Source organism: Macrobrachium nipponense, chromosome 24, assembly GCF_015104395.2.
Source record: "Macrobrachium nipponense isolate FS-2020 chromosome 24, ASM1510439v2, whole genome shotgun sequence".
NCBI lineage: Eukaryota > Metazoa > Arthropoda > Malacostraca > Decapoda > Palaemonidae > Macrobrachium > Macrobrachium nipponense.
Genome location: NC_061091.1, coordinates 3,909,222 through 3,919,825, shown reverse-complemented (window position 1 = coordinate 3,919,825; position 10,604 = coordinate 3,909,222). Strand labels below are relative to the sequence as shown.

Below are 10,604 nucleotides of genomic sequence, written 5' to 3'. Positions count from 1 at the left end.
AATGATTTAGATATTGAATAGATGTAAAAGACAGGACTAAATATTAAAAAAACAAGGAAATTTACAGATATCTAAAAACTGACAGGTTGATTTTTGAATTGTTTGTTGGAGACTACTAGACCTAGTGTGAGAAGCATAAATTGTTTTCATGCAGCATAGAGAATCTCGAAATCACCCAATGGGCACTTTGAAAACTTCAGTAGTAGTTGTAGTAGTAGTAGCAATAGAAGAGTTTTGGCCAGTGCTAATAATTGATAGTTTCACCTACGAGAGACGACAGATTTCGACAGTGTTTGCACGAATCAATCCAGTTAATACATTATGTTCCACGACTAAGAATTACTAATACCCTGGTTTGTTGCACAAAAAAGTAGCCTTCTAATGAGCTATTAGAATAAATGACCTGGTTATGTAGAATGGGGCGAAATCTTCGATAAATTACTTCAAGTTATATGAAAGGGATTGTTATTCACTTTTATTTCAACAGTTTGTTCTGCCAAAGTGACTACTTTGTATAAATATATTTTTTGTATCATAGGTAGATATATAATAGGTCGTTGCATCTCTGTAATTAAATGTTCAACAACCATTCAATGGTTTCTCTCTTTCTCGCGAGAGCACCGTTATGTGGAAGGTTCATTACTTCATTTACGATTTAGAGGCGATTTGAGATTGTTTTTTATGAATCCGTGTATATCTAAAGCAATAATATGTGATAAACAATCCATAAAATACGAAAAATCGACTACCTAGTTGCCATGTCCTGAAGTTTAAGCAGTTAGACGGAAGAAGAAGAGTAGCTGGGAGGGTGACTTGGGGGAGCAGCGGGGCGAAGAAGAATTTCGAGTTTATCGTACGTAGCTTCGACATAGTGAGCTCCAGACTAACACGTAGTAGACTTCCTCCGAGAACGAGCTCCTTTACGGGTAAGAATGCGAATATTTCACGTAAATATAGTTTAGAATTGAAGCGCGGACATCCGCGCATCGTTGTAATGGCGTATAGATTAGAATTTCCACGGATATTCCGCCGTAAATCGGTCCAACTTGTTTCGTTGCACCCGGCGAGGCAAAGCCAGGCATTTCGGCGCCATGTTGGCTGTTGGGGGCGATTTCGGGCCGGGACACCCGCACACACTCACACCCCCGGCCCCGCATAGGTGCGCAGTCATCGTGCATCGTGATGTCTTGTCAGAATTTTCGATTTCTGTCTATAATGTGAGTTATTTTTGCGTTTCCATTCGCGTAAGTTGTCCAGTTCGGTAAGTTTGGCAGTGGGTCTCGTCGGAAGGCAAGATGGCAGCTTGACAGGCGTTCCCTCCTACGAGGTACAACACGTTGTGCTTACGAAAAGCTTAACTTGAATGTCCACCCGGTTTTTGGGCGGCCCAATTTTTGGTTTCCGTCATTTACAATTTTATTCCTTTGTTTTTACGACAGTCATAGCCATTATTGTAATAGTTTTTCTCTTTTTCCCGAAAAGGCCACGACCGTAATTGTCATACCTACCCAGATTTTTTTTTCGCAAAGACCACGGCAATTATTGTAATACCTACCCAGACACCCTATTGTGTGTGGGGGGGGGGGGGGGGGGCTAAAAGCGTGAGGGAGGAGACCTCTCCCCACCCCCTGGGAAGTACCTTCACGGTACCGACTTTTAAAGTACAGGGTGTCTTATAAAGTCCCAGTACCTGGTACTGGAACCTTATGGACACCCTGTACAATATTTTAACCGTTTTTGGGAGTCAACCTGGTACTGTATAGGTAATTCTACAGAATAAGGTAGTTCCGCACGGACTGCAAGGAACGTGACCGTGGATACGACATCCACTAGGGATTGGGGCGTCCCATGTATTTCGCAGTGTTTAGTACTGGCCCCTGGGGGTTAATTACAGTCCGAATAAATATTACTTGAAATTCTTGTTCAGGAGCTAAAACTGCATAGGAAACTGCAACTGCCATAGTCTAGGCCACCGCAGAATACGACTACCTACATATCTACTGACAATATGTTGACTTATCCCCTTAGGCTATTCATTAAACCTTTAGTTAATTATGCTAGTTTTTCCTAACTAGAGTAAGTGACTGAACGGCGACATAACTGCCACTTCTTCCTGAAAACTTTAATTAGGCCATGCCCTAAGGTTTTCAATATTTTGGATGAAATGGTAAATCTAGCTAACTCAGTGTGGGGTATTTCTTTGGAAATTAGAATCCTAAACCCCAAGGGGGCAGTACTAAACACAATGAAGTACATTGAACGCCCTCATCCCTAAAGGCTGTCGTATTCGCGGGAACATTTCTTGAAGTCTGTGAAGTTATTGCCTAGAATTACAGAGGAAACACTTATTTCGAGAGGAGTATAGGGGTCCTGTTGTGCTGCCCAGATGGGCAGCAACTCTTTTGAAGCTTGTGGTTCCTGGTTCCTAAGTGCTTGCTCCACAAGCACTGTTGTGGACACCCTACACTCTAAGGTGCAAAGCTTTTTTCCATGTTTGCTCTACTCGTTTCGTTGAACTTTGTTACTTCAAAATGTATAATTCATGTGTCTATTCTTCCTTTTTTGCAACAATAGTAACCCCCCCGAAAAAAAAATTACAGATGTATCTAAATTAGATATCTGCTTTACTTGACCCAACCACCTTTTAAGAACATTCATAATTTTGAGGGCTATCCTTAGGGTAATACACCACTGTGCGGCCAGGCGGCCACCTGTATGGTAGCACAACCACTTTCCCAAAAAGTAACCTTAGCACTGCCAGTAAGCTAAGTTAAAGCAAAGCTCTGCCAGTCACAAGCCAACCTCCGTGGAAGCAACACCTACCTCTAGACCTCTACTTTACTTTCCTCACGAAGTAAGTGTTTTCTCCCAAATAAGAATTTAAGGTCATAGTTTGCTATTAAAGAGAAGTTGAAGAAAGTCTAGCCATATGCAGTTGTGATGACAGGATAAAACCACCGATTAAAAGGTAAAAATGCATTTCAGTTCAAACCATGACCCTGGGAATAAGATTTCTCATACTTTCACTATTATAGGCAACAAAAAGTAAGTTGTATTGTGGTGATTAAAACTACAATCTTTGAGTAATATCAGTAAAAGTCACATATATATGCCAATATTGTTCAAATGAATGTTGTGAAGGATATGACTGTGATTGTAGAATAGAATTGCACTTGCAACCATACCACGCCATATTGGATCGAAAAACTGCCTTGATTACATATTTTACGAAGACTTTGCATGCTTATTTTACTTCGTATGGCAGTTTCATATATCATTTTGTTGACAAAACTTCAATCTTTTGAATAATATACTTATTGAATTGTATTGTTTCACCAATAGGTAATGAAAAAGTGGCCCTTTTTCCGATTAATGGTCGCACAGCTGTGTTTCACCTTATACTCTCCCAGCTTTCTGCTAAGGGATTTCAATGCCCTAAATTTGTCTTGATCTGGTTATTTGTGATGACAAATGTTTGGTGGTGTCCTCCTCCACTGCATATTTCAGATGTCCTTAAATTTACCCTGGAAGTTAGCCGTTAAGTTCAACATATTCAGTCTGGCTTTCATTACGAAGCACACTTCCTTTTGTTTCCAGTTCCTTTATGTAGGTACTTCTTTTCCTCAAAGATATCTATGAACCTCGGCTTCTAGTGGCAGCGAATTACAGTACATTTTCGGGAAGGTGGCCACGTTGTAGGAGAGGTGGCTGGTATATTGACACTTGGTCATTTACTGTAGCTAGTATTTTGGTTGCTTATCAAGAATTTAAATTTTTTCTTGGTCGACTGTAATTAACCCCCTAATTTTTATGCTGGCCATCCTGGGATGCTATTGCGCTTTACATTGTTATAGGGGAGCTTTCGGGGAAAAAGGGGTTTCCTCTCGCCAGGGGTTTGGAGGGAGAGCCCTCCTGGCAAGGTGACATTGCCTACTAGGTTAGGTTAGGGTATACATTAGTAGGATAAATGACCAAGCAGCGACATGGCAGCCACCGGTCCCTGAATATGGCCACCTTCCTGAAAAAGAACTTTAATTTGCTGCCATGAGCGTTGGTTAAGAGTTGTGGCCCATCCTGGCTACACACACAGACCTGTACATTCCTCAACATAAGGGGTTCCTCCTAAGTTATGAAAAAAATAGTATAATTCAAGTTTTTTCAGGGAATGGCCACGTTTGGAGAGATGTGGCCGTTATGTCGCCGTTCGGTCATCTACTCTAAAGGTCCTTTTATAATGGGTATCCTAGCCAATCCCTTTTTGAACATATGGCTCCCTTGTGACTAGCGTATGTGTGGAACCCTTCCATAACAGCGGCAGTTTGGTTCCCCTAACGATTTCCCCAACCCAAAACCCCCACATTCCCGAAGTCCCCACCATGTTTACCTGGTAGAGATATGGGTTTAATAATTGACAGTTGACTGACAAACAACACATCCTTCATCAGCACAACTAAAAGTAGATGAAAATCACTTTAAAAGGTAATAGTCCTTGCAGACCTTTCTGTAGCTTTACTGCAAGTTAACTGTCCCAAACTAATGTACTATATAATGACATTCTGTTAATTACAAGATTACCGTTTACTTCGGTAACCCAACGTTTGGTAGGTAAGTAGGCCTGTCACCCTGTAATTACTTTTGATAGTCTTACACGTTAGGCAATAAATTTCTTTTATCCTTGGGGACAAATGCCAAATTTACAACATTTTCCTAGGTACGTATACAAACTTATCTTTTCATATTAGAGGAAACCCATCTCTGCCTCCACTTTTCTTCTCCCAGTTACAATTTTTATAGATTGGCTTCTTCCAGTCTAGATAAAGGTAAACTTGTTCAGCAGGTGTTTTGACTTGTCAGGGATTTTCTTTTCATAGGAACATTTATTTTTTATTTTCCCTTCATATTTATATTGTACCAACTGGGGTAATTTGCTGCCTTTTGGGAATCAACTGTCTTAAGAGTATATTAAGCCCCTGCTGGGACCTGGGCAAAACTTGGGAGAGCTAAAAGTTTCAAGTTTAGATGAATGTGACGTGGACGTCACTTTTGTGATCCAAGTATCGGCTGATGAGGCACTTCTCTTTTCAGTCGACGTTTCTCCTCCTCATCTCTTATGTTCATTTCTGGTGTCAACCATGATGTCATGGTTCGATACATGTAAGGCAGGGCCTTATTCATCCTCCCCCCTCAATGGCGCCATTTGCATTTCCCTCAGTTTTTCATTAATTTTTACTATGCACAATTAATTATTTGTCCTACACTTCGCTTGCACTTTGAGCGACGGTGGGTCTGTTTGTTTTTTATACGTACCCATACAGAGGGCCATGGTGCCCTAAGTTAAGAAGGTAAGGTCTGTTTAGGTCAGGAAACTGCATTCTAGAAAGGTTAGGATTGGTTTTGTTGGCAGTACTTGTCATCCATCATTCTCAATTTGCCTGAGGGGTAATGAACTGTAAGATATATATACTCTGTGGGTAGAAGGCTGAATGGGTCAAGACTGAATGGTGGTAGGTGGTGATCCAGACAGCCAGGTTAAGGCACAACAACTTAGGTTAGATAGTGTAAGGTTGGTTAGGTCACATTCATTTAAAGTGCCTACTAGACCTATAGCCCAGAAGCCCTTAGCCCTTAGCCCTGACTCTGGATCAGCTCCTATTCCAAAATTAGAAAGGCTATGGCTTGTATACTTAAGAAGAGTACAGATTTTATGAATTTGGTATTTTTTTTTATAGGAATTTGAAACTCCTAATAACTATTCCAGCACAGATGGGAAAGCATCACTTCCCTTATGCTATATTTAATGGTTTGAGTGACCCCTAACCCAAAGTGGTAGTAACCTTTTTGTGTATCCTTTCAACTTACTTTGACCCTCAAGATAAGCCTGTAGGCCTAATTCTCCCACCATGGTGTATCATGGCCATGGAAGTAATTTTTTTTTAAAAGGGTGACCAAAATAATCAGAATCTGGATGCAATCAAATATGAATGGTTCCTAGTAAGCGGTTATCCTATAGTATAGCATAATGTCTTTAATACTGTCATTAAGTCATTACTATAAACTTTATTAGTTTGTGTGCACTGGTAATTTTCATTTGTTGGAATACTGTAGGATTTTATTAATGTGTACTGACCACTACTTTCAATGTAGGTAATATTTTAAACCTTGACAGCAGTAATACAAATCCTGAAACATCAGTTAGAAGAACATAGTTCTCCATTGGTATTGGTATGTAAATGTTTGTGAACATTGTATAATTATTTGCAGTACAACTGTAATGTAATTAGTATTCGTCAAAATTACTGGTGTTTAAATACCTGTACGTACACTAGCAGGCAGCAGAATGACTTCGTAGTTCCTGCTGAGGCAAACTGTTAAAGCCTTTGTTTTTTATAGAAAACAATTTTTTACCCTTGTACACAAAGCAGGGTCGTGTTAACAGATTTTACAATTGTTATCATTTAGTAGGGAAAAACTCTTTATCACGAGAGTATATATAATGTTCTAAAGGGTCCACAATAATACAAAGTGTAAACAGTCCGTGTATAATTTTGAAGACTACAGAAAGCTTTCGAACCCTTCCCTGGGTTCATCTTCAGTCCAAATGAACAAAAAGTTCCGACTAGTACAGAGGTAAATTTAAAAAACGAGCGAACGACCGTTGTCAATGATCTTCAACGACACTTTTTTTTTAAAATTTACCTCTGTACTTGTAACTTTTTGTTCATTTGGACTGAAGATGAACCCTGTACTTGTAACTTTTTGTTCATTTGGACTGAAGATGAACCCAGGTAAGGGTTCGAAAGCTTTCTGTAAAGTCTTCAAAATTATACATGGACTTTTTACACTGTGCAAAATTATACATGGACTTTTTACACTGTGTGTTATTGTGGACCCTTTAGAACATTATCATTCTTACTGAACTACACTACCTATGTATGGTAACAAACATTGTGGCTTGGCTTGGTGGCAGATACTGATGGTAACCATGTTTCTTAGTTTTGAGATATCCATAACTTGTGTTATTGTATATGCATAGTCGTAGCTAAGTAATTACTTGGTAAGTATATATACATAAAACCTAATTTTATTATAAAAATGTCATTTTCAACATATCCTCAACTTATGTTTTTTATTGTACATGCAAATAATTTAATGGTAGCATAATAAACTTCAGGTCTAAATCAAGTATTTCTCTTTTCAGAGTGTATTTGTAAACATGCCTTCAGCATTAGACTGCAAAGTCTATGTTGGAGACTTGGGTTCTGGTGCTTCCAAGCAAGAGTTGGAGGAAGCTTTTTCAAAGTATGGTCCCCTGAGAAATGTGTGGGTGGCCAGAAACCCACCTGGCTTTGCCTTTGTGGAATTTGAAGATGTAAGAGATGCTGAAGATGCAGTCAGGGGACTTGATGGAAGGTGGGTGTCTTGGTTTATGGAATGTTACGAGCTTTGCACTGTGGATCTGTTACTGGGTACAAAACAAATATATACCTACTAGAGACTGAAGATTTGTAGTCATAAGACAGTGCGTAGTAGTAGATGGCAGTGGCAGTGAAATTTTCAAGGTCTGAAGTATTTTAAAATTTTATTTTTCAGAACAATATGTGGTCGCCGGGTGCGTGTAGAACTATCCACAGGGAAAAGCAGAGGCCGTTTCAGGGGCCCACCACCTCGCAGAGGCCGCCCTTTTCATCCAGAGGACCGATGCTATGAGTGTGGCGAACGGGGACACTACGCCAGGGATTGCTATAGGTACAGCCGACGTTACTCCAGGTAGCGTATTGTTTTTGTTTTGTAAATAAGAAATGACGATTCTGCATCTGGTGGTTATTGCTCGAATCCTAAAGTCCTGAACTAGGTCAGTAAGCAAAGTTTTTTGGTGTAGTTGGGAGGGGTGGTTGGTGGTCGAGTGGTTAGTTTGGCCAGAATAAGTCCATTCTAGGGTTCATGTAGGTCATAATGGGAGCTGCTTTCCTCTCTTTGTTTTACTTTTTTTTTTTATTTCCATTCAAAGGAGTTCCTTTCTTGTGATGCTAAATCTGCCTTAGCCCTGTCTTAAGGCCTTGTGTGGTCTAATTAAAAAAAAAAAAGAAAAAAGAGAAACTAAGTAAAAGATAAGGGGGTTGTAATTATCAAAAGAAGGAATTGATATTAAACACACTCATATTTTGTAGGCAAAACGGCTGAGATCCCCATTCCCAAACGAGTAGTAAGATCGTCGCTCTGTCAATTGAGATCATCGCACTCCATCTTGAATTCCTTCTGGCCACACTCCTTGAACTTCATGGCCTCATTTGTAAAGCTTACTGCCTGCCAGTCATTCAGCGTAGAACTCTATCGTGCTCTACTTGAACATCGCAGTTACATGAGCGTTCAGCGCAGGTTAAACACCGCAGTTACATGACCCTACCTACCTACGTGGTCGAACGTCAGACCTTCAGACAACCTTCTGAGATACATGACTAGACAGAGGCACAGTAAGCTTAATGATGTAAAATTTAATTGATCGTTATTTTAATTTAGGTAGATTACTCACTGAGTTTCCTAGTCCCCTTTACTTCTATTTATATCATTTCAGCCAGAGGCAGTTCATGTAAGTAATTGCTATATCCATCGAAGTGTCTGTGCAAATCTGATTTATGGTCTCCTAATGCCAGTAAGAATATAAAATAATTGGTAGAAAAGATTTTATGGAGATTTTAGTCATTTGGAATTCATTAGAATTTGATTAGCACTTCAGTACATTGGGTAGACCATAACGAGTTTAGGATGTAACTGAAAACGCGCTTGTCATGCCTATACACGCCAGGTTGAGCTGAAGCGGTTCTCCTCCTACCCCAAAGATCCAGGCCCTATTTTCGTGCATGGCAGACCCCCCTTACATGTAGGATCGTGAGAGGGTTGGAAGTAATAGCCAGACTGGCATCCTTGTTACTCAGGGCATTGGATTTGCACTAATCCGATAGTTGACATCTTTCCTTTGTGCTAACGGCTTTTTGCGCACAGGTACTCGAGGTCCCGAAGTAGAAGTCGCTCTCCCAGACGGAAGAGGTCTTACACACGCTCTAGATCTCGCTCTCGTGACAGGTCCAGGAGTAGGACTAGGGATCATTCAAGGTCGAGAGAAAGGAGTCGCTCTAGAGACAGGTCTAGATCACGCTCACGCTCAAGAGATCGCAGCCGTTCTAGAGGAGGTTCTAGATCCAGGTCTCAGACAAGAGAAAGGGAACGTTCTCGATCACATGATGAGAAAGGGTAAGTATATCTCAAAAAGAAGCCTATAGGTTAGTATACATTGGTTGTTTGTTTGCCCATCTCTAGACAATGGGGGTGAATTGGAAGTTTGTAATATATATTTTTTGTATCAAGGTTGGTGGAGAGTTTTTGATACACTAGTAGTACTAAATTTCCTGTTTTGATACAGGTGAAAGACCTTAACTGTACTATTGTTTCTTGAAAAAATATAATTTGAAAAATAGATGGAAGTGTATTTTCATAAAATTCATATTTTCAACAAAATTTGGCTTGGGTAATTTGTGCATTTTGTTTTATCAGATATTTTTGCAAATATAATTGATGTGTGTGTAAACTATCCACAATAGAGATGTTTGTGTGTTTTTTTTTTTTTAAATAGTGCATTTGCATTTGTGGCTTGTTCATTATCTAGGTAGAGATTCATGCATAACCCTTGAATAGTTATTTCTTTTCTTTACTTGAATAATTACAAGATGTCGAGTTGCTCTCTGTATTTTCCTGAGAGTAACTTATGGAGAGTTGTGTGATTTTTGTTGCTGCCAAAATAAAATTTATATTAGATTTTGATTTATACAGATTTTTATGCATAATTTTATATTCCAGAGACCGTAGCAGATCCCGATCGCCAGGACAAAACGGTAGTCCAAGAGAAGAGATGAATGATGACTGATGTGTAACTTGCATTCTGTCAAGCAGCAATCCTCTTTTGTACCTTGCACATCTTGATTAATTGATAAGTTTCAATTTTGTTTTTGTTAGAGGTTGAAATTGTGTAGAAACTATCCCTCAGTACTCGAGTAAACTACTACTAGTGGAACTGCCTTATAACAAAGGACAGAAATTACAGTGTTGAATTTTATTGATGGTTTTAATATGACTGCTACTTCAGTCATTTGGGTTTGAATGTCTGAAGTATCAATATAAAGGATTCATTGGTCTCCTCTTTGGTATTTGTTGTATTGGTCACATTCCAGCCTTTTTGAATATCAGTGTATTGATTAAATAAAAATCAGAAGTTCCACTTACTATGAATTTTCACCTATCTAGTATTATTGTGTGATGGTAGTGCATTCGGACAAGTATTTTTTTTCTTGGATGAATGTTTGTATGTTAAAACAGACCATGGCCTTGGTTGAATTGTGGTGGTGCTAATAAAAATGAGATTGAGAGAGTAGTACTGTACTTAAGGAATACATTGAAAGTGGAAAATGCTCTCCTTTCACCATTCATGAGTTTCAGCAGCTTTGGATTTATTACTTCATGCGGTCTTTGACCAATTTTCATTCGATAAACGCACGCGCTGCCAGATCTCACAAGATTCCTTGCATTTTCATCTCCAATCTTTAACTGGATCC

At 39.4% G+C, this 10,604-nt stretch overlaps 1 protein-coding gene across 5 annotated transcripts; it reads left to right on the top strand.

Moving 5' to 3' along the window:
• Positions 1-773: 773 nt before the first annotated feature.
• LOC135205090 (serine/arginine-rich splicing factor 7-like) lies at positions 774-10,268 on the top strand. Of its 5 annotated transcripts, none has more exons than XM_064235414.1 (5): positions 774-926; positions 7,199-7,410; positions 7,591-7,767; positions 9,001-9,249; positions 9,853-10,268. In XM_064235414.1, the coding sequence occupies exons 2-5, from the start codon at positions 7,214-7,216 to the stop codon at positions 9,917-9,919; spliced, it is 690 nt and encodes a 229-aa protein (XP_064091484.1). In that variant the 5' UTR covers positions 774-926; positions 7,199-7,213; the 3' UTR covers positions 9,920-10,268. The 5 variants fall into 5 exon arrangements, 4 of the variants coding, with proteins under 4 accessions (XP_064091484.1, XP_064091463.1, XP_064091473.1 ...); XR_010312440.1 differs by lacking the exons at positions 774-926; positions 9,853-10,268 and adding exons at positions 1,062-1,217; positions 8,169-8,471 and having other exon boundaries at positions 7,591-7,746; positions 9,001-9,140; XM_064235393.1 differs by lacking the exon at positions 774-926 and adding an exon at positions 1,066-1,217.
• Positions 10,269-10,604: the final 336 nt, after the last annotated feature.

Coding starts and splice junctions, on each gene's coding strand:
- LOC135205090 (XM_064235393.1), top strand. CDS start 1,092: ATGTTGGCTGTTGGGGGCGATTTCGGGCCGGGACACCCGCACACACTC. Junction 1,218..7,198: donor TTTCGATTTCTGTCTATAAT/GTGAGTTATTTT, acceptor TTCTCTTTTCAG/AGTGTATTTGTAAACATGCC. Junction 7,411..7,590: donor GTCAGGGGACTTGATGGAAG/GTGGGTGTCTTG, acceptor TTTATTTTTCAG/AACAATATGTGGTCGCCGGG.